This window comes from Symphodus melops, assembly GCF_947650265.1.
Source record: "Symphodus melops genome assembly, chromosome: 15".
Taxonomy (NCBI): domain Eukaryota; kingdom Metazoa; phylum Chordata; class Actinopteri; order Labriformes; family Labridae; genus Symphodus; species Symphodus melops.
In genome coordinates this window covers 9,349,203-9,373,443 of record NC_136705.1, presented here as the reverse complement: position 1 = coordinate 9,373,443, position 24,241 = coordinate 9,349,203, and the positions used below count along the sequence as shown (strand labels likewise).

General features: G+C 40.1%; 1 protein-coding gene across 3 annotated transcripts in view; it reads left to right on the top strand.

The window, feature by feature from the left end:
- atrnl1a (attractin-like 1a) overlaps window positions 1-24,241 on the top strand; it is a 232,028-nt gene that overhangs the window by 187,544 nt on the left and 20,243 nt on the right. For 2 of the 3 annotated variants that reach the window (XM_079362624.1, XM_079362623.1), the window contains one exon: window positions 1,295-1,390. In XM_079362624.1, the coding sequence (XP_079218750.1) occupies window positions 1,295-1,390 (96 nt within the window). Of the gene's footprint in view, window positions 1-1,294; window positions 1,391-24,241 lie in introns of those variants that run through there. The other variant, XM_079362626.1, reaches the window with a different exon arrangement.

Sequence of the window (24,241 nt, the reverse complement as noted above, 5' to 3'; positions counted from 1 at the left end):
TACTTTATCCTTCTGAACCTGCTTTATAGCTGCCCCACCTTTTGATAATTCATAAAAGTTTGACTTTATGTCGCTCATGTGAAAAACGATCTGAGGTTGTAAACAAACGCTTTGCCTTCCTGAGTAAAGGTCACAGTCTGCAGCGTAGATTCTCCATCTGCCTTCCCACCGTTGGTTTCAAATATCAGACATGTGTGTGTGTGTTTGTGTGTGGTTGAGCAAGCGTCAGGCAGATTTTCTGCCGAAACAACAAGCAACATACTGATGATTAGAGCTTGGCGTATAATGGACTAGAAATGAGTTTGTTTTGCCTGGAACAGGTGGCCACCCCCCCAGCTAAATGTAAAAAAACAAAACCCCATTAACATGTCTGTGGTGAAGTGGAAAAGCCTGGGAAACAAGCCTTTTGATGAAAGACAGGGGCAGATTAGGCAGCAGTGAGCATGTTGGTTTACCATTTTTTGAGCGAGCGTTGTAAAAAAAAAAAAATCTTTGATTTTGACGTGTGTGGAAGTATCATATTTTTCCAACAAAGCTTTCAGTATTTTATGCACACCTCTGTAAATCTGCATGTGTATGTTTACAGGCAGGATGTTTGGACCTCATGCTGATAAAGGCCTCGCTGCCTGCCTTTGTTCATCTGACATTTCCTCATTAATGAAGTTCTCCTGCCCTCCTCTACCTCTCCTCTGACTCCCTACATGCCCCCACCACCTGCCAGTTCTCACTCTTCCTCACCTTCCTCCTGCATGAATGTTAACCATTTTTGCTTTGATCTCTGCCCCCTTTTCTTTCCCTGTTTTTGCTTCTTCTTTCCTGCTCACTTACCCTCCCCTTTTAGGATATTTCTAACTTGCCTCACCATTAATCTCAAGTACATCGCTGTATTCTTTGTCATATGTTTGAGTCTAAAATATAAATACGTCAAAAAATGTTTTAGATTGCTCTCAATTATTGCTTTAGCTTGCAGCCATGAGACAGGTTGTAATGGCTCCTATGTTATTCTTGAGAAATGCAACAGAAATGTACATCCTCGTTGAAATGCTTGTATTTGCTAATAACACATACATATATTTGGTTTCCAGTTAGAATCCATTGAGTAGATTGCTAAAAAGAGGTACTGGGTGACAATTTCCCTTGTTCACTCGGTCTGTATATGAAAAACATGTTGTTGTTTTTTTGTTGTTGTTGTTGTTTTTTTAATTTAGTTAAAACAGGTGGAATATTATGATATCAACTTCCCTTAGAATAATGTGTTCAACTAATCAGCTTTTTTTTCTGTTTTACTATATAGCAATTGATGAGAGAGCGACAGCAGATGGCGAGTCGTCCTTTTGCTTCAGTTGCCGTAGCGCTGGAGGTGGGAGGCAGTGAAGATGAGCAGCTACAGGTTAGTACAGACACACAAACGTGGATGCAAACATAAACAAACACATTTTAAAAATGGTTGATGAAAAGAAGTTGCATCTATTGGGTATAAAGAATAGTGAAAATTAAGAAAATTGTTTGGATACGCTTCATTCTTTATTTAAATAGATAGATAGATAGATAGATAGATAGATAGATAGATAGATAGATAGATAGATAGATAGATAGATAGATAGATAGATAGATAGATAGATAGATAGATAGATAGATAGATAGATACTTTATTGATCCCGAGGGAAATTCAAGGCATCCAGTAGCAGTATACAGACAGGCAGGACACAAGACATTAGTTACAATACACACCCGCTGTCCCCCCTCCCCTCTGTATACAAAATCCCCCAAACAAGATATAGCAGCCCCTATGTGACTAAGAATAAACATAATTATATGTTAAACCTGTGCAGTTAGCATTAGCAGTTAGACTTAAAACTAATATAGCATAATGTACATAACCTGTGAGGAGAGAAAAACATGTGTTGGTTAAAAGAGACCTGTAAACAGTTAAAGAGCCTTAGAAACAAAGTGCTGACCTTTAGAAACTAGTTACATGTGCATGTACAGAGGTGTTTGAGGTAGTGCCAGAGGTGTGAGTACAGTCGTTAAACAGTCAATGCAGGAATGTAAATTGGCTCACCAACTTAAAGGAGCAGTGATTTGCATTAAGTGCCCTAGACAATATGGTGAAACCAGGAGTGATTAGGGTGATTATCGTTAAATATGTTGGTGTTTGAGTTTTCCAGTGAGGCTATATTCACATTTCAGATTTGCTTGTTATGAGAAAAGTTTATTTTTGTTTTGTTTGACTGTTCATTTACTGTAATTGTATTAATGTTCTTGGCATGAGATTCCTGTATGTACTGTCAAGGACCTTATCACAATGCAGTACACCGTCAGTGTCACTTTTTTTCAATGACTGCTGATTAACTTCATAGGGTCCTACGGGTTTTAGGTCATCAGTGGTGGCAACTTGACATTAATAATGCTACAGAAACAGATTTAAGTCAATGATGAAGGATGTTGAGGGCTAATACGGATGACATCTGTCAATCTCATTGCAGAATTGTGAAACATTAAGGCTACATTCCAAGTTAGCAGACCTGTAGCTTGTTAACTACAACATATAGCAGCAGGTAGAATCAGCATGGAGAGCTCAAGAGGCTAGAGAAAAGATGAGAGAAGATGAACAGAATCTAGCCAAGAGTTTTGGCTTCAGAAATTGCAGTTCAAACCCCTGAGCCTGTTGTTATTGCAGGAGAATTGAGTTGTGATTCATCAAATTGGCAGCGGTTCAGATCGACAGTCTGACATCATGTGGTCTGCTTGGAATGCCCAGAGACATCCCACAGCGCATTGCATAGCCAAGTCAACATCTACCCTCGTCAGTTCAGAAGGAATGGCAGCGGCTATACCATTGTTTGCTGATTAGAGGGTTTCAGTGGGTACGTACAGCTAAGTGTCGCAGATTTAAATGGTATTCAGCGCATGGACAAACAAACAGAACCCTTGGAGCCTGGCTGAGAGCACTGAATCATCAGTGTCACTGAGCAAATCTGGAGCTTTTAGCAGAAAAGCTCCCCTGGTGCCATTGTCAGTTTAGCCCGTGAACAATGCAATTATTGTGTAGCAGATAAGTGGTTGTAGAGATGTTCCAATCTTTTTTTTTTTTTTCTTTCTCAAAACTGATTCTGATACGTAGACATGATTCTGACCAACAGCAAGTACAAGGGTGTGACTTGTTCGGTAAGAATAAAATACGATATGATACAATATACAAAACTTGGCCAACAATCAAGTTAGTATCACAATATAGTGATTATTGATAATGCTACAAGTATGGCATTGACAGACATACTTGCTGAACACAAATCACATTTGAAGCTGCATCAGAATCCGTTATCTGTTACTTAGCTCAAACAAGAGGTGGAGACCATTAACCATGAAACAATCTATGGTATTAGAAAGTATGACACAAGTGCTAGAATAGAAAAAATACTTTTTCTTGTAATATTGAAGGCATTCTCAGACATTAAAGTTTGTGCGGACAAGCAAAGTTCACATAAACAACTTCTGCATTAAACCTCTGGAAAGCAATGAAAGTTTGAGAGCTGAGGGGAAAAAGTGCAGCTGGTTTCAATAGCCCACTTCTCATTTAGCTGTCCTGTGTGAGAACAGCTCTCTCTCTCTCTCTCTCTCTCTCTTTCGCTCTCTCTCTCTCTCTCTCTCTCTCTCTCTCTCTTCTCTCTGCTTCTCCAACATGCTGGCACCTCACCTTCACCGACTGGCCCTGAAGGGTCCTCATGAGGCAATGTGGCTGGTGGAGTGTGGGCCCTAAGAGAGCCAGCTGGCCCCTCAGCTCATATCAGCCTCTTGTGCAAGGAGAATACAGAGTGCATGCAGCATGACAGTGGTACTTTCCTACAAATCAGATGTTCTCTTCTCCTGAGGGGGATGCAGAGGCAGGGGTGTTCAAACGGCGAAGTCACCTCTGTTATGAGAGCTCAATGACATTCACATACAGGGTTTAGATAACCAGAGAGTGCTGGAGTGGACTTGTGCTTTGTGAATAGTGAGTAGCTGAGTGCCCAGTGTGATGTAGCCTCATGGAGATAGTGACAATTTGTCTGATTAGGGGTCTTATTGGTTGGATTAGCATTGAGGAGGTTTGAGAGAAGCTTTTTCTTCAAAAACCCAAGCTAGCCTGAATAAGACTGCTCACTCTGCTGAAGTACACAGCACTGATGCATTGTGTAGATTTCATTATGATACATATTCATATACCTGGACTATTATTGTTGCCTGGATCCCTCTGTGATGCCTGTATGGTTAATGAAACACACTTGTGGTGGGAAATCACGTATTGCTGACAAACATAACCCTCTCTGATAGCATTAAACCGTTAAGATATTTTCACTGCCACTTCATAAATGACCCGAAACCAGTTTATTTTTGCGCTAATATGTTATGGTTTTAAACCAGTGTACTCAATGGCTTACTAATGGAGACCTGAACCTAATCTTAGGCTGTTTTTTAACCAGTTCAAGTTTCAGTACAACACAACGACTTTTAAGGTGGTTTCTTTACAGGTTAGAGCTCTCAAGGACTACCGTGTTATGCTTTGCCTCTGTCCAATGCCTTTCAGTACCCAATGTGTCCAATCAGACTCAATCAGGGGAATTCAGACATTGTTTCCCCTTTCCTAGATCCTTGCTTGCGTTGAACTTACTCTCTGATGTACGTCACTATGGATAAAAGTGTCTGCCAAGTGAATAGTAGAATTGTAGTTGGAAGCATGGATTGTCTCTTAGACAACACAAAGTCCAAACCAACAAACACTCCTGACACATTTCCAGTCTCTGTTTAAACATTCAGTAAATAAAATGTCTATGATAAATTAAAGCTCATTCAATAATTCCAACTCATTGTGGTACAGAATTGGCACGTTCTGGAGATGGATTGCAGCGACCTCTGTGTGAACACGTGGCTAACTACGGCGTAGTGCGTGAGGCTGACGGACAGCCTTAACACTGTGCTAAAGCAGAAGTCTGGGTCCCCCCTCTTTTCACAAGTCAAGTCGGATCAGATATGAATTAATATTAAAATACAAATAATATACTTAATTTATAAAGCTCATTTCAAGGGACCCAAGGGTGCCCAATGGTGGAGGGACATATTATCATTTTAAATGTAGTGGTATAAAAACGCTGTATCTTTTGGACCATGGCAATCACTGTGTTTGTGTCACACAAACTGAGAAATATTTCATAAACCAATGATACCTCAATCTTTCAATGCGATTCACGGTACTTAAATAATTCTTCATATTTCCTCTTTTCATCCAATTGCTCAATGTCCTTGAAGAAGACTTCAGGGAATCAAACATCTCCTCTATCAACACCCTTGCTTTGGTGCAACTTTCTTCTTGATCCTCGTACAGCCATTACATTTCGTTATATGATGGAAGATATTCTGTAAAGGACATTGTTCTGTTTGTAGTCTTGCTCCCCTGAGACCTGCCAACACCTTCACATATCTGCCCACTTTTCTGAGGTTTCATGTCCTAACACAGCGTTAGCTGAAGGTTACAGAGACAATGCCATGGAAGGCTATCAGTCCATGATGCTTAATTAGTTTTTAGCTTTTCTTTGACCAGATTGAACCTGGCTCAGATCAGGTTTATGTGCCTTTGAAAAAACCTCCAGAGTTCCTTCCCTTATCTTTGCCTCAGCCCTGGTTTCCATTTCCTTCTTGAAGGTGAGAGACAATCGGGCAGAACTGAATCTTCACACTGAGGTTAATTACACAACATCTGGTTCATAGTCAAGCATACAGCTTAACATAATTGTGTAATGAATGAGGGAAAGGAAACATTTCCATGCTGCCCCACTATTTTATGTTGTCCCGATTACGCAGAGCAACAGAGTATGGGAAAACAAATAGAGTCATCATCACCCCATTTCATGCCATGTTTAGACAGCAAGCGATGAACATAGCACCTGTTGTTTCCACTCTCACACACTTGATTTGGTCTGCAAAGCACAACTGGGAAAGAAGGTGAATTAGAGGGGATATAATTTCATGGTATGGAGGGGGGTTTGATTTGTTGGATTAATGCAGAAGAAAATAAGCCATGTTTCCCATTCTACACATAATCCACCTTCCACCTCATATTTCATTTAAACATATATTTAATATTAAAATATGGGAAACCTCTACTCCAGTTTCCATTATTTTCCATCCTTTTTTATATCACCTTTGACATGTTACAAATATTCATTGCACAGTAGTCTGGGTATCCATGTTCATTTTTAATGCAACACCATGAAACTTGACATAGTGTGCCATACAATATGTTTTTATTTACATTGTCTTTGTCATGACCTGACCATTAAATAATATGCTATTTTTTTAATTTAATATCACATTTTAATCCAAGCCCTTATGTTCCAATACCTGCTTTTCATGTTTCTTTCTATCAAGGGTATCATACATTGACAATTATGAATCATAGAAAGTACACCATTTATTGTAGAGTTCTGGCGTAGACTGAAACCGTGACATTTAAAACTGCAGCAGTGGTTGAGCTCTGGGCAGGAAGGCATCTTAGCTTCATAGCTTCATGTAGTCTTGTGTGGTGGAACACAGGTATACCTGTGATACAGTCACACTGTAAAGGTAGTGATCAGAGGCTAAAACAAGTGTAGCAATGGACGACAGAAAAGGACGTGGAGCTAAGAGTAGATGAGGATGAGAGTAAGAAGTGGAAAACTCAGAGTCTTTGTTGGATCTTCATTAATGACTTTGCAATGAGGATGAAAATTGTTAAATTAGAAAAATCATATGTTGATCATTATTTATGTAGTTTTTTAGTAATAGGTAGCAGTTTTACTACATAGCTATGACAATGAGTAAAATTAATTTATTATAAGACATAGAAGGGGTATTTGCATTTTACAGTTACCATATATTGTCCTGTAAAAAATGTGTTTTCACTGCTAATGTCAATAAGCAGGAATCATACATGTAAAAAAGATTGATATGGACTTATCTGCAAAAACAAACATCAGTGTTTACTTTGCATTTTGGACATTTTTCGTCTTTGCTATCACAGCAATACTGAAACCACAATAACCCCCCTTTGTCTTAGAACAATGCACTTCCACCACAAAAAAAGGGCCTGTGAAAACCATCCAGGCACCAATTGCACTTCCCATTACAATCTATTTAGAAGAGAATGAGTTTTTATGTGAACATAATTTCTAGGCAACTGCATGAACATACAAAAAAGGCAAACAGTCACACACACTTCACTGGCTCCCCCACCCGCTGTCAGATTCATGATTCATGTCCTGTCTAACCGCATTTTGTTACCATATGGGTAGAAATATTGTAAGGCCTTGCACGGTAGAAAACGCTACAATCCCCTGAGCTTCCCACATGAGTTTCTTTTCAGAAGCTTCAGATCGCAGCTTTCTTGTTCAAACCACAAAGTGGTCTCTGTGCGAACACAAGATTTCAGGATCCATCACATAAATAAGTATCAATTCATGTGGACGTCTGGTGTGCTTAGATTCTCCAGGACACATAAAGGATGAACTTTAAATTCTCTCCAGGTGTTCTTTTACCCTTCAAAGACATACTATTTGTCCTGTGAAGACTCACAATTACAGGCACTTCTGAAACAAGCGCTGCCTCTGTTTGAAGACACTTTTGAGGTGAAGTGTCTGAGTTCTATTAACCTTCTGTAATGATACCGACTGCTTATGACACAGCTGGAATACATTTAATGTCAGTCCTCTAAAGACTTACAAATACACCTTTCAAGCACAAATGATATTGCAGACTTGTGTCAGTGTCAGAAAGTTTACACATGGGTCTGTGATCAGTTAACAAAACTGCATGTGTCACAACTAAAAGTACATATTTTCCAAGAGTTCAACCAATTAGAGCAAACACTGTCTATTGGAATCATGTTGACTAAAAGTACGTCATCTCGAGGTAGCTGAGATCACCCAACCTTCAATCTGTGATTACTAAATGGCATAAAAAGAGTATTTAGCAACTAAGACATCAGAATAATTCACAACTTGTTGGCCAATCCGTAAAGACTCATTTTTATTGATGGACATTAATTAACTGTAAAAAACAAAGACTATAAGAAGTGGATGAAGCTAATTTGAGGTCACTAATTTGTTAATGAACTTATTTTTTGAAGGCTCAATCTTGGTGTTTGAGACGTTTCTTTATTTTGTTTTTCCAAAGATGTTTTAGCGGATTACTAAACCCCTGACAAAACTTCTAACTCGCAAGTTGGCCATACCATAAATAATAGCCTGCTCTCTTGTTTATTTAACTCTGCCTGATCCCATGGTTTACTGATCATGCATTTTTTGTAAGAAGTAGTCATTAAGAGTATAAAACCAATATTAAATACTGTGTATTGAAGTTAAAATCCACTTAGACAAATCTTCATTTACTTGTTGTGTAATTACATTCAGGCTTGTTTTGGCAGTAAAGTTAACCCCTATTGGTCACTTTAAGACATGCAGGTTTAAACTACTTCCATGTTCCAAAAGGCCAGAGTCTATGTGTGTTATTTTTAATTCTTATTTATTAAATGGAGATTCTAAGAGTACCAATTTTAATCTTCATCATGTTCAATTATAAAGAATTTCATGTCTGTAAATGTGATCCTTTACAAACTATTCTTACTAGCTCAACATTTATTTAGTATGTCTATCAATAAAACTCACAACAAAGATGCCCTCTAAATCTTTCAAATTCAATTTAATTTTTACATGTTTCAGCTTGCATCATAGCCTTTGCGAAGAAAAATAGCTGGTTTTTTTTATATATCCATACCTCTGTTGCATTTATATTAATAGCAAGAAGTAGTGACATTATGCTACGTCATTCTGTATGTCTTTCTAACCCCATACCACCATTATTAAATACTAGCCAGTCAACACCCTCCATTATATGGTTTGTAGCTACAGGCCTCCTCACTCCCAAACTTAATTTGAGCTTTACAGTGTGTCATGGCTGCATTACAGAACACAGGCGTAGTCATCAGCATAAATCGATATTTCCACAGCCTACATAAAGTACTGCCGTAACATCGTAAAGCTGATGAGCCCGCAACAACTAGCACCCGTACACCTCCGCCTGCGAATAAAGCAGTCCCCACCTATGCTGCTGATTAACAGCGGTCTCCTGTTCTTCACAACGCTATTTAAGGCAAAAAATGAATCAATTTCATATCTCTTGTTTTAATGTGGCGTATTTATTCTTCGATTGCGGGGATTTAATATGCCTGAGGAACGGATGGTGGTGGGTGAAGAGCGATGGATGGATGACTGTAGAGGTAATGAAGTAGAAAGGGACAGATAAAGAATATTTATGACACCAGGGTGTAATGTATGTTAGAAAAATACACATCTAAATACTGATTTAGCCACAATAGATGCACACAGTGCCACTGTAGGGCTTATCAGATAACACAAAAGCCTCTTTCAGGCAGAGAAGAAAAATGAGAAACGGTACAAACACATGAAGTCACACTGACACACACTCATTTGCATTTGACATGTACAAAAGCATGTGCGCTTCTTTGGTTTACTTTGCAGTCACCTGCGACTCTTTGTGTGTATCTGACAACACACGCACACAAACACACACAGCACGCTGTTATTAACTCAATAACTCACACCCCTGTCAACACTAACGAGGCTAAAACAAACCCATCTCTCTTCATGTTCTGTTTGCACGTTAACAAAAAGGCTTTATTCTTCTTCTTCTTCTTTTCATCATCAGGGCAGATTAGAGAAAGTATCCGGCCCATGCATTTTTTCAGTGGCTGGAGAAGAAGCACCTGCAGTAGCCTCAGCTGGGCAAATGTACCAACAACAAAAAAAACATCTCTTTCTCTGCATCCTCCCTCTGTTTGTATCTTTCTTTCCCTGTCTCTCTGAGGTACACTTCAAACCTTTTTTTTTTATTTCCTTTGTGAGAAAAATAGAAGGGCAAGACCAGAAAAATCAAACTCCCAACATACAGTGTTTTTCTCTTTTCTTTCTATCTTTTACCTCTTCAACCTGCAATTTTGTCATTTTGAAGTAATCAAAGTAATTCAGGGTGAGGATAAAGATAGCAATTGCTCATTTCAGTAGAAACACCACATTTGGTATTAAGTTATAGAGCTGGAAAATTATGGTTGAACATGTTGACCCAGCTCACATAAAACACACAATTTCACACTTGTGTTGAAAAAAAAAATCTGGAGATTAAAGTTATTGTTGCTAGCAGCATGAAAAAAAAGGATAAGTAAAGTTTTTTTCTTGTGTCAAAAAGTCAGAGCCAAGTGGTGTCACATCCATTGTATGAATGTTCCCCATCCAACAGGGCAGAATGTAGGCTCCTCCAGCTCTGCCTCTGGAGATGACTGATAGTCCAAGCTGGTATTAACCTTTTAAGCATTGGAAGGTGGTGACAATATTAAACAACAACCGGCTCTGCTGCTGTCTGAGACACTTTGTTTGGCTGAATGTCAAAATATGAGAAGGCCACACACTTTTTACTTTCTCCAACTGAACAGATGTTTCCATAACACTTGTTGTCCAAGTAAATCTATTAGCGCTTGGGTGACTCTGTGAAAGCATGAGACCTTAAAGGTTTTGGTACGTAACGGGAAAAAAAGGAGAAGTCAGCTAATGGTGATGTAAATTGTCAATTGGACCAATCCAAGACAGCAGTCATGCTTTACAACCAGGATGTGATTGCACTATGCCTCCTACGCTCAGGGAGAGGTGTCAAGGGAAGATAAATGTCTTCATTTCAGGAAGATTGAAATCAAAGCCTACTGATACAGTAGGTGGATGTCTGAAATGGCTGATTTGGATTTTTACAATGGTAAGAGCAAAGCACTTAACAGCTTCAATAGATTTATTTTTTATAAAATATGCATTAAATATTCTGATACTGAGTGATATATATATATATATATATATATATATATTTCAGTTTGAGTAAATCAACTCTGTGCAGCCTTGGTTAACTTTTGCTTTCCCTGGAAACCCTGTAACAAGATCAAGACACCAAGATAGTCCACCAACTGATTCCATGAAGTCAAACATCATTCAGTCCACAGAAGATTATCTTAAAACTTTGTGGAAGACTTAAAAAAACCCAAAAAGATCATTATGTCAAGCTGGAGTTCAGAGACATGTTTAAAAGTGTTGTCCAGGACACTCTTGAAAAAGAGATTTTTATCTCTAACCTCGTTTATCTTAATCTCAATGAGTTTCTCTTCCTGGTTAAATAAATGTTAAAAAGGATGTACTAGTCCTTTTATCTTGTTTTGTGTCAGATACATTATTTCTCTTCTGTCTTGTGTAAATGCTACATTTCTACACTAACCACAGCCGAAAAGAGGATTTAAAGCCTGACAGATAAAATAAGAACCTATTCTACTTTGTTGTTATTTGTTGCACTTGTTTCTCCATCCCCTTCTGTAAGAAAGGCTGCTGGGGAGTAAAATATATTCCCAATGTTATTCAAAAAGGGGATTGAACTTTATACGACTGGACCTTTTGACATTTTTAAAGATTGTATTCTTTTGCCCCCAACTTTTATTGATGAGGGGACAGTTCACTTCACAGCTTTAAAGAAACATCTGGCACTTAAACCAAACATACCTTCTCCACATTTCAGAGAGAGCAAACAGATGTTTCATTTGATCCTTGACTAAACGTCAAGAACCCTGATGTATTTTTAGCCTGTATTCTTCACCTCACACCGTTTGCAGCAGTGTTGGTATCACAATGACACGTTTCAGATGTGCTGAACTCTTTATGAGCATTTCACACTTGGCTTGACTGCAGTCTGCTGTCCCACATTACCTTTCAGCAAATCATCAATGAAAGGTGGCTTTTAAAAATAAAAAAAAATAGGTTTTCCTTTTACATTTAATTAGAAACGTAATGTCATTGAGACAGTCTCATTCTTAAAAAGATGTCCGGTTATGTTTATAGCTAACTTAGTCATGTTTTTGCTGCATGAAAAAAAAAGAAATATAATGCACCATAATAAGGGGATTCGTTTGATAGACTCGCTCATAATATCCTTCAGCTTAGTGTTATGTGTGAGCAGGTTGAGCGGCTGCTAAAGACAAGCGATGGAAGACATTCTTTAAGTGGTGATACATGTTCAGTTTTGACACTGTAATTACTTTGTTAACCCAAAACACCTTCGGCTTTCTGTCATTCACTTTGTATGAACTTTTTCTTCTGAAACATATTACGACCCAGGCTCGGTTTTTTTTTTCTCTTAACACCCTCTGCCATCTTTTTTGTGTCTTCTTTTTTTACCTTTATCTGTAAATTCATCACCTGGCATCCATTGCATCCTGTTTTTTTCCCTCCCTTATTGCAGTTTTCACACATTTCCTCTCTCTCTTTCTCCATCACTCCCCTTCTCAACTCACTCTCCTTGATCCATCCGTCTTCTTGCCTCACCTCCTTCCTCTTCCTCCCTTTGTCTGACTCCAGGCATCATGTAGTTTAGTGCCAGTTTCAGGTTCAGCTGACCAAGCAGGCGCGCCCATTATGTCCTGAACACTCTGCCAGCAAATACACTGAGTATGTGTGTGAGAGAGAGAGAGTGTGTATGCCAGCATCAGTTCCTTCTTCTCACTTTTGAGATACACAGAGACAAGCTTTTGTGAATAGGAAAGTAGTGAAAACAGATCAAGTGTGGCTGAAAAAAGCTGAGCCGAACACAATACAGAACAATCATGGCTTTTCTGAGGGAGGAAGGGTAGAGATGAACTCTGCCTTCTCTGCAGGGAGAGTTGATGTGGGCAAACAACAGCTGCAGCAGGTTAATGGTAAAGGTGTATGAACATAAAGTACACGCAACTCTCTGTGCCTGCAATATGTGCAGAGAAACTAGCATTGCATTACAGGTGTGAGGATCACTAACAGAAAAGTAGCAAATGTTCTTCTCTAATAGTGTATAAATTTAATGGAAAACAATCTACGACCCATCCCGAAGACTCATTTTTTCACAATTTCTCCCCAGAAAAAGAGAACAATGATAGATTTTTTAAAACTCTTAAAGTACGTAAATAAATGTCAACAACACAAACACAAGACAGGAAAAACAATCGCTTTGCACATGAATGTGAGAGCAAACCATCCAATTAAAACAGCAGTTTTATGTCTTCTTTTATCATTTTGTTTATTTTCAGGAACAAGCATTGCAAGGAATTGTGATTTCAAAATTTCCAATTTAGGCCCACACTTTTCAGATCATTACGGAGAATAATATAGGTAATAATCCTCCTTTTCTCCCTGAAGTCTTACTGAGGTTAACCAAAAATATATTGTATTGGTCAAAAGCTTGCAGCTTATTCTCTTGTGCTTAAAAGCCACAACTTTTCATTTCTCAATCTTCAAACATACATATATATTAAAGTTTTTTTTTTGTTATGGTGTGGAGGCTGTGGACCATTTATTTATCTATTATAATAACTCAAAAGCAGCAGTAGTTATATATACAGTATATATATATATATAGCAGTAGTATATATTGGTATGATAACAATCTGCTCTTGGATTGTGTCAAACCCAGAGTCCTTTCTTACTTCTCAATTTGTTAGTCACATTGTACAACACACCGAAATAAGTATTGGCTGGAAGTCCTCCATTGCTAACTGCTAGCTACACCAGAAGCCCTAAAAAGTTGGCCATCGCTCCCAGAGGCTTTATCATCATCAGACAATATCCAGTCAGTTCTGTGATTGGTCGTGAAGTTAACTTGTTGGCTGCCAGCAGTACTAGCGCTATTTCAACGCTCCCATTGGTCAGAAGAGAGAAGGAACAGACAAGACTTGTAGTTGTATGAGTTGGAGGACTTAATCCTGTTCACAAATGTTCCCATCCTCAGTTATTCCTCCACATCAAGCAGCCAATTATAAAATCTATCACTTTGAATCACTGTCAAAAATTCGAGATGCCGGCAGCGGTCCAGAAGTGTGGAACCATGCGATACCTGGCAGCCTGATTCTTTCTCATTAAGGCCATTTTCTCAGTCTACAGCTTTTTCGTCCTGGCCCTCTTAATGATGAGTGTGTTTCTCTTTCTGCTCTTTTTCTCTTGATCAATATCTCCACTCCTGCTCCTCCACAATCCATCAATACTGAATTTGGAGGAAAAATAAACATTTCAGTAATGATGACGGCCCTTTGGGGATTGTTGGATGGGTTCATGTGCACATCTATCTATAGGCATGCGTGTGCGTGAACATTTACACAGCATTGAAGGAGTGTGGGTGTGTACAACCAGTTGTATTTGTGTGTATATTCTCCCAAGTGAATGCAACTACACATCCTTGGCAGGTAAAAAATACATTAATCTTCCTAACACTAATAGTGAAGGGAAAGAGAAAGTGTGTGTGTCTGGAGCAGCCGGGGGAGGAGGAGGGGGTGACGGAAAGATATACTCCACCTCCTAAATAAAGAGGAAGCAAAAAAAAGAAAAGTTTAGCTTTCATGAGGCATTAGGGAGATGATTAATTTGTCGTCTCAGAGAGGGAGAGAGGGGGAGAGAGAGGGCGGCTGAAGGGAGAAGAAGAAAGAGGAGGAGAGACAGAGAGAAGAAAAAGGTTGTGGAGTGGCCCTTCTGTCCTTACTCGCCGTAATAGGATTGTTCGCTCACAGACGAGATGATTAAAATGGAAATTTGACGCAACTGCAGACTTGCACACTTAGACACACACACTATCGCACAAGGTGCTTAATATGCAGGTGTCTGAAGATGAGGATGTGACCCAGTGTCTCAAACTGAGGACTGTAAGAAAAAATGCCAACAAATAAATAAGTAATGGGGAATTATAAAGTAGCTTAGGGATGGCTGGATAGAGGCAAAAAAGAATGTGGTGGGAATTAAGGGCGAAGCATGCAGGAGTGAGACAGTGGGAGGAGTTTTTGGCTTAAATAGTTCCAGGAGTAAAGCCTCAACTTAAGTGTGCTTTCTCTTTACTATATTTCCGTGTGTGGGGGCATTTAAACACATGAGCACATGGAAGTATTTCAGGATACGACGTAAGACCAGCAGCCTTGTTAATTAGTTGGGAAACCGAGCATACGCCATGATATGATTGTTTTGATAGTGTCAGCATATTTTGGAAAGAACCTGTCTTCTTTTTCAGAGCCTGTCCTCCAACCTATACGACTCCACTGGTCGTTTGTGCAAGCGTCAAATTACGACCCATATTTACATTTTAGAGTCAAGCGACCTCCTGCGGACGTATAAATAACCTCGATCCGGTGAATTTGTGTTCGTCGTCGAAGGACGTTTGACCCCTAACCCTAACCCTAACACAGCCAGCTAACTTTTTTCCCAAAAGAATAATTAATTACCACTTACCTTGGTGAGCGCATCAAACAGTGTGACGGTGCAGGGTGACGATTTACTGGCATTTCTCCGTTCGCCAGTAGGAGCGCTAATTTAGGAAACGCTCCTATGGGTCGTATTACGTGACAGACGACCTCTACGGTCGTATCGGTTGGAGGACTTGTTGCTTTTTCAATATTCACGCAGGTGGGCTGCTGTCGCTCATTTAAATGTCCCGTGAGATGCACCAAAGGGTCGTTGGGAAAATAGCATGACAAATCAGAAGCATAACAACTTATATAAAGGAAAAACAATCGACAGGAAGTAAGAGGAAGCAAGAAAGAGTACAAAAAAATAAAGGAGGCTGTTAAAGGGGGAAGACAGACGGTGTGAGTGTGTGTGCGAGGCAGCAGAATCTATAGATGGATTAACACCCTAATAGATGAAAATTGTAAATAATTTGCGGTAATGGAGCATCCAGGCTCCAAGAGCAAGAGGCTGATTCAACATGACACTCGATCTCAGTCCCACTCTGGGAGTCTTCAGACACCTCTAAGTGATCCGCTTGACAGGCAGCCGATTCTGTTCAAACCAACACCAAGAGTGACTCTAAGCCAGCGACTCCCAAAGGCGCTTCTTAAAAACCAGTGCTTGTGTGTGTGTGTGTGTGTGTGTGTGTGTGTGTGTGTGTGTTTGTGTGTGTGTGTGTGTGTGCGCGCGCTTAAAAGAATATCATTCCTCGTTTCTTCTAATTTCAGTCCTGTCATCTTTTCCTGTCCTTCGCCTCGTGCCTCGTCATCTCTCCTTCCCCTGCCCTCCACACTCTTCTTCTACCCCTCCCTCTCTCTGTTCTCCCCCTCCTCCTCCTCTCATCTCCGAAGCTTTGCTCCTCACATTTTTCATCTTCTCATCCCTACAAATGTGTTCTCCTGCACTTTTAAGCTTTTTCTCCACTTCACTAAACCTCTTTTTCTCTCCTCGAATTTCCTCTTCTCCGCTCTCTTCGATTCCTCTCATCCCTGTATTTTTTAATTTTTTTTATCCTTCTCTCCACTTTACTCCTGTCCTCGTCAAAAGTCTGCTTGTTCTTGTTTTGCATTTCGCTACTTTTCCGTTTCTCTTGTTTTACTGTACTTCCTTCTTTCCGTACCTTCTTCTTCTTTATCATAGTACCCTATCATGGTATCTTTTCTACATACCTTCATTCATTTTCCTGCTATTTTCTGATTTCACATTTCATCTCTTTTTTGTCTTCCTTTTTTTTGCACATTCCATCCTGGTCAATTTTCTTCATCACCTTGTTTTTCCTATTCCCTTCTTTTCTTTTTCTACTTACTTACTTCTCTGTTCCGTGTTGTTTAGACCACTTCCTTCTTGTCCTATTTTTTTCCCTGCCTTCCTCTCTTTGTTTCCTTCTCCTCCCCTCATGTTGTCTTCGATTCCTCTGCTCTCACCTTTATTTATATATTATTTTCCTTTTTTTCTGTTCCTATCTACACCCTACAAACCTTTTCCTCCTTTTCTTGTCATACATTACTAATATCTGCTCATTCAACTCTCTCTTCTTTTCTATCATCCTTGCTCCCTCTCTCCTGTTTTCCTCTCTTTTCTCCACTCCTCTCCTCCACTCTTATCCCCTATTTTTTTTTTATTTCTCTACATCTCCCTGTTTCCTTTTCTTTTCTTGAGTGTTTGTCACTGCTCTCTGTGTCTCTTCCTCTTCTTCGTCTTCTCCCTCTCTCTTATATTTATACCATCCATATGTTTGAGTGTGAAAGTGCTGACTTGTCAGGACAATGCTGGAGGACAGCCTGTGGGAGGCTGCCACAGAAGACACCTGCATGTTTATTTATTTGTGTTCTGTTATTTGTTTATTTGTTTACCGTTTTTTTTGTTGTTGAAAACATACTGTTTATGAGACATGACAAGAAGCTTTAAAGGGGAATAAGGGTTGAGTAAAAGAGGAGAGGGGGACAAGGCTCATCGTATCTCTTCTTGGATCTTTCTGATTATAGGGGCATAGATACCACTTTGTGCCGGAAAATCTCCTTTCACTCTTAAGCCCGAAGGGTTTTTTTTTTCTTTCTTTCTTTCTTGGAAATACCTCAAACATGTCCGCCTGCTCCCCTTCCCTCCCTCATTCCCTCGCTCACTCCCACTCTTCTGGCTAGGAGCTGAATCCAAATATGCATGGCAAACTGAACTTTTCCACTTGTTTTATTCATTAAAAGAAAATAGCCCGCTCTTAAATGCCACAAGGAGACACACAGCGCTTCTACACGTGCCCGTTCTGTAGTTCACTCGCTTGAAAGGTCGGAGGTGGCGAGCTGAAAGTAATGTTTGCCTGGTGATGTTCTGACAGATTTGCAGCTTTTAGTGTTAATATTGTTGGACATCAAATACATTTTGCACCACAAACCACAAAAGTGGATGAAGAACCAACTTTTGGAGGCACAATTCTTTCTGAGACAAATGAAAGTTTATCTAAAAGGCAAATTGATTGCACTGTCATTGCTCTGGGTTTGCAAACATCTTGATATTTCTTTAAGCAGCTTTAAGCAAAACTGTTCATTTATCAAGTATGATGAGATTAGGTTTGAGTCCCTGGATCAGATGTCAGTATGTGGGGAGGGAGAAGAAGGAATATGATGAATAGCTTTCTCACAGCGAGAGGTGCCTCTCCTTCTTCTACCTTAAACCTTTTTCTGCTCATCTATTTTTTAAACGCTGCATCTTTAAAAATGATCTCTTGGCTTCCTGCACTCTCTGCATCTACACTCAACAAAAATATAAACGCAACACTTTTGTTTTTGCTCCCATTTGTCATGAGATGGACTCAAAGATCTAAAATTCATTCCAGATACACAATATTACCATTTCTCTCAAACATTGTTCACAAATCTGTCTAAATGTGTGATAGTGAGCACTTTTGCTTTGCTGAGATAATCCATCCCACCTCACAGGTGTGCCACATCAAGATGCTCATCAGACACCATGATTAGTGCACAGGTGTACCTTATACTGCCCACAATAAAAGGCCACTCTGAAATGTGCAGTTTTGTCTCACAGCAAAATGCCACAGATGGCGCAAGCATTGAGGGAGCGTGCAATTGGCATGCTGACAGCAGGAATGTCAACCAGATCTGTTGCTCGGGCATTGAATGTTCATTTCTCCACCATAAGCCGTCTCCAAAGGCGTTTCAGAGAATATGGCAGTACATCCAACCGGCCTCACAACCGCAGACCACGTGTAACCACACCAGCCCAGGACCTCCACATCCAGCAGGTTCACCTCCAAGATCGTCTGAGACCAGCTACTCAGACAGCTGCTGAAACAATTGGTTTGCATAACCAAAGAATTTCTGCACAAACTGTCAGAAACCGTCTCAGGGAAGCTCAACTGCATGCTCGTCGTCCTCATCGGGGTCTTAACCTGACTCCAGATCGTCGCCGTAACAGACTTGAGTGGGCAAATGCTCACATTCGATGGCGTCTGGCACGTTGGAGAGGTGTTCTCTTCACGGATGAATCTCGGTTTACATTGTTCAGGGCAGATGGCAGACAGCGTGTGTGGCGTCGTGTGGGTGAGCGCTTTGCTGATGTCAATGTTGTGGATCGAGTGGCCCATGGTGGTGGTGGGGTTATGGTATGGGCAGGCATCTGTTATGGACGAAGAACACAGGTGCATTTTATTGATGGCATTTTGAATGCACAGAGATACCGTGATGAGATCCTGAGGCCCATTGTTGTGCCATACATCCATGAACATCACCTCATGTTTCAGCAAGATAATGCACGGCCCCATGTTGCAAGGATCTGTACACAATTCTTGGAAGCTGAAAATGTCCCAGTTCTTGCATGGCCAGCATACTCACCGGACATGTCACCCATTGAGCATGTTTGGGATGTGCTTGACCGGCGTATACGACAGCGCGTACCAGTTCCCACTAATATCCAGCAACTTCGCACAGCCATTGAAGAGGAGTGGACCAACATTCCACAGGCCACAATTGACAATCTGATAAACTCTATGCGAAGAAGATGTGTTGCACTGCATGAGGCAAATGGTGGTCACACCAGATACTGACTGGTTCTGAGTCCCCAGACCCTCAATAAAGCAAAAACTGCACATTTCAGGGTGGCCTTTTATTGTGGACAGTCTAAGGTACACCTATGCACTAATCATGGTGTCTGATGAGCATCTTGATGTGGCACACCTGTGAGGTGGGATGGATTGTCTCAGCAAAGCAAAAGTGCTCACTATCACACATTTAGACAGATTTATGAACAATGTTTGAGAGAAATGGTAATATTGTGTATCTGGAATGAATTTTAGATCTTTGAGTCCATCTCATGACAAATGGGAGCAAAAACAAAAGTGTTGCGTTTATATTTTTGTTGAGTATATATGCCCTGAAACTCACAGTCCACATTTTTTTCAAGTTTACTTAAAAAAACAATCAGTTAAAACTATTATTATTGATTTATCTGATTATTTTTTTGAAGACTGAGTTAAACTAAAATGGACCAAAGAATAAACAAACAGAGCTGCTACCTGTTAGGCTCTTATCATGTGGCGTTGGTTCTTCTTTAACAGCATTTTCACATTAGGTACAATAGTTTTGAAACGTGCCAGATCATGATTGCTCCCCCAAATCACATTGCGTGTACTAACTTAACTTCGCATGTTCTCCTCCCAGTATTTTGCGCCCTTGGGCAGAAACGCCTCGTTTTGCATATTCATTAAGGCAAACGTACTAAATGAACAGTACGTGTTGTTTTGCTCATATGAAAGACGCAATCCTCACTGCACGCTGTTAGTAGATCAGATAGCACATTTTTTGCTGGTGGTATCAAGTTTGCACACGTTTTAATACACACAAACCTTTAGTAAATCTGGCCCTTAGTCTGCAAAAAAGCAGAAAAAAGAAGAAGCTACCTTGGCTGAGTTCATTCTTCTAACTGTGGCTGTTTTTTTTATTATTTCTGAGACGCCGCCAATGACCCTCTTCTGACTTGCACAGCTACCGTCCAGCTTAGAGCATGAAATTGGCCTGTGCTACGCAGATACAATGGTTTTGAAAGCGACAGGAGCCGCTTAGAATTAGGTCATATAGCGCTCCACTTCCTTGTGGCTGCACAGTTGCTTTCACGTCTTCTTCGGACTATACTCAAGTACACATGAATTGTGCCCCGGACCACCTCTGCAAGCAGACTTGGGCACGGTACCCTATTACAGTACAAGTATGGTAGATTTGTGTTCAAACTGATCAAATGAACTGGAATTTGGGGTCAACGTACTCGGCTCTGGGCCCAAGGTCCCTATAGTGTGAAACCAACCCGTCAAGACTCAATCTGGAATCATTTAGGCAAAATAAGATGCTTGGAAAAATCACATCACCAACATCAAAATTATGGGTCACATCGAGATGGCACACGGTCGCCCCGGTGTGTTGGTGCTTTGGCTTTGTTTCCCATATTAACTGTTTTTGCACCAGTACACCAAGATAAATTCCTTGTGTGTGCAAATGTACGTGGCAATAAAAAATGATTGTGGTTCTGAGAGTGGGAACAAGGATGCTTTTGGGTTAACAGCTTGGTCAACATCCTAAAGGAGGAACCTTGACAAAGCTTTAGTAATTGATGGCCTCAGGATGAGAAAGTATTGGATGCTCTTTGGATTAAAGACAAAAATGTGTATCTTTCTTCAAGATATCGTAACTGTTGTTGGAACCAGCCAGATAACTAAGATCCCAGCTAAAATCATTCTTTCTATCAATCATGTTGACTAAAGGTTGGAGTGACAGCTTCCATTTCTAAATATGCTTGCAAACATGTGAAAGCTAAATGTAGCATTAAGACAAAAAATGAAATGTTCACACACATACACACACACACACACACACACACACACAGACAAACACACACTCTGTCTGGCTCCCTGATCAGCACCATTTCCTGTCAATCCAGCAGACTCCCCAGGGAGCTCAGCGACAGATACAGACAGACAGAGAGAGGAGGAAATGGAAAAAAGAGGTTTTGGATGGAGAGAGGATTGGACACGACAATTTTCTGCCCTGCAGGGGAGGACATGCATGGACGGTCTAATCGGCTAAGGAGGGCACGACAGGGGGGCACTCTCCACACCTCAGGGGTCAGAGAGTGGGCCTGTGTTTGTGTAAGAGTGCGTTGCCTCGTGCGTGACGGTCTGAGATGTGTTGGACAGGAAGGCCAGTCTGGGTTACAGAGTGTTCAAAAACTCCTCAATCCAGCATGGAGCTTCTTGTGTCAGTTTAAAGCTACTTATAATACCATCAGTGAGGGTGAGAAAGAGTCGGAAAAGCAGTAGTGATGATTTGCGACTTGAATAAAGGAATGTGTTTTTTTGTATATTTAGGTTTAGATTCAAGCACTCCAGATGGAGGATGAGAAAACCCAACTGATAGACAGCCTCTACATTCAATACCTCAGATTTTCTACCGTTTCAGCCAATAAAAAGGTTATTACATCTCAGCTTAACCTTAAGTTTATTCACATTAAATGGTAGAAAGCTAAACGGCAGTGGGCTCAATAGCAGATTCAGGATTCAGAGTTTATCCTTGATTTAGATTCGATAAAATATTATCTATCCTCAGCCTGCATATCATTCCATCTTTACATCATTTCTTTGCTCTGTGCAGAGAAATATTAAAGTGTGAAATCTGTATAATGAGCATAACAAAGACTCTTCTGTGTGCTGAGAATGTGCTGGAGGCTCCTGTTAGATATGAGCAAAGATAGGACCAACAAGAAATGATATCCAACTTCTACTGCATGCATTTTTTTCTCTTCAGCATTTTGGCCAAAGTTGTCTGTGACTTAAGGCTGAATCTCGCAGTATGCAATGTAAATCATGCATGTGTTTCTTCCTCACGGTAAGCTTTGATTTAGTTTTCGAAAAAAAAATCCTCAAGATGTCAGGGAATGTTCTTGATAATGTGTTTTATAATTAAATTGTGGGAGAATGAAAGTGTTTAGGTGCAAGGAGAAAATGAGAGACAGTTGGAAGGTAGACAGAGTGATGGAGAGCGAGAAAAGGCCATTAGGAGGAGGAGAAAAAAAGTGAGAGTGATGGAAGTTATGTAAAACAAAACAAAAAGCCTGGATTGTGAGGGACAACAAGAGGGAAAATGGAGCTGAGGAGGAGATGTGGAGCAGAGAAGTTAAGGATGAAGGGTTATCTCACTGTCATTGTATTTATAACTGTAAGTACATATCTTCTCTGATCTCCTGACAACATCCGAAGAGATGGTGTTGTATTTTAATTATTACTGTGTTTATTGTGATGTTTCAAGCCACAGGCTCAGTTCTTGAACAACATTTTGTTTCAAATATTTTTACTTTGGAGTTGTTTTTTCTGGGTCCCCGTATAAACTTACATGTTAAACACTTCCAACTCTTACTTTCTGTACTGTAAACTAATTTTAATATAAATGGAATTTGATGTATTTGAATAAATCTGACAAAACTGACTGGTTATAAGTTGATAGTCTCCAGTGTTTTAAGATATTGTCTGGAGCAAACGGCAAAGAACTTGTGGCGACAAAGGCCACCTGTGGCGTCGCCTCACGTCTTAGCCAAAGACTACAACCGATGGCTAACCACCACATACGTTCTGCACATGTGAGAGGAATTAACTCTCCATGCAAGTAACCACCGGTAGTCTGTTGTGATATCAGAAGACAATTTTCACACCGCTGTTGCGCACCACTTGTATTATAGGTAGCCTACTTACCAAGCATAATGTCACATAAAAACTTAAAAATGGCACCGCCTTTTCAGCCCTTGGCTTTGTAGTGAAAAAAAAAGTATAAATAAGGAGAAACCGCACTAATGGGTGAAAACATGGATACTACAGTAGCACGCTCAAGGGGCTTTACAGAACCTGTGTCGAAAGTTTTAGAAAAATGAAAACTCTGAACAGCCAGTAAGAGACATTCCTCCTTTCTGGAAAAAACAAAACAATCTTTGGATTATTATCAAATTCAAACAATAGGTTTCGAATGGTGTCTGCAATAACTCAGACTATTAGTCCTTATTTATTAAGTGCAAATTCACTACTAATGTTATCTCAAGGTCACTTTACAAAAAGAGCATGTACAGTACCTTAGTCTTTGTTATAATTTCTCAGAAGACCCAATATTAAACCATCATTAGCACTAAGCAACATTAAGAAGACATTTCTTCAAAAGTCCCATATTGTGCTTTTTCTTGTTTTTCATGCTCTTTAGGGTGTTTTCAGGTGTCTTGTGCATGTTTAAGCACATCTATGTGCAAAAATTCAAAGTCTGCATAAACGTGTCTTCTCCTATGTCCTCCTGTTAGCAGTAGCTGTAGCCGCATGTAACGCCCCCAAATGAAAGTTGCCAGTGTGATATCACTGTTCCAAGTCCATTGGCTCATTGTAACAAGACCAAGGTCATGCTGCACGCTCATGTGACATCCGTGCTGAGGGACTGACCAGTTAAAAAAAGAGCGGAACGGCCGACCAATCAATCAGCTCAGACTTGGCACACATGGGGACCCTGCTCGTTCAGAGCGGTGCAAACACAGGCAGATGAGAGACGCTGCATGGAGCGGCAGCACATTTTTCAAACATTAGCGATTGTGAACGTACTTATTAGCACTTAGTATACACATAAATTAGCTATATGAACCCCAAACCTGACCCCTTTAAGAGGCAGAAACCTTCAAGCAGAATCAGATTCAAGTTGTGTTCATTAAACAGCCACCTGCCAAAACTGCGCTGGGCTCAGAAAGTGGGAGAGAGGAAGATGCAATGCTGCACTCTCCTTTTTTTTATAGCAGAGTAAGTTGTAGTTTTACGCCGTGCTTGTTGTTCACTGAACAATTATTTGCTTATTTGAATGATTGGATAAGAAGTA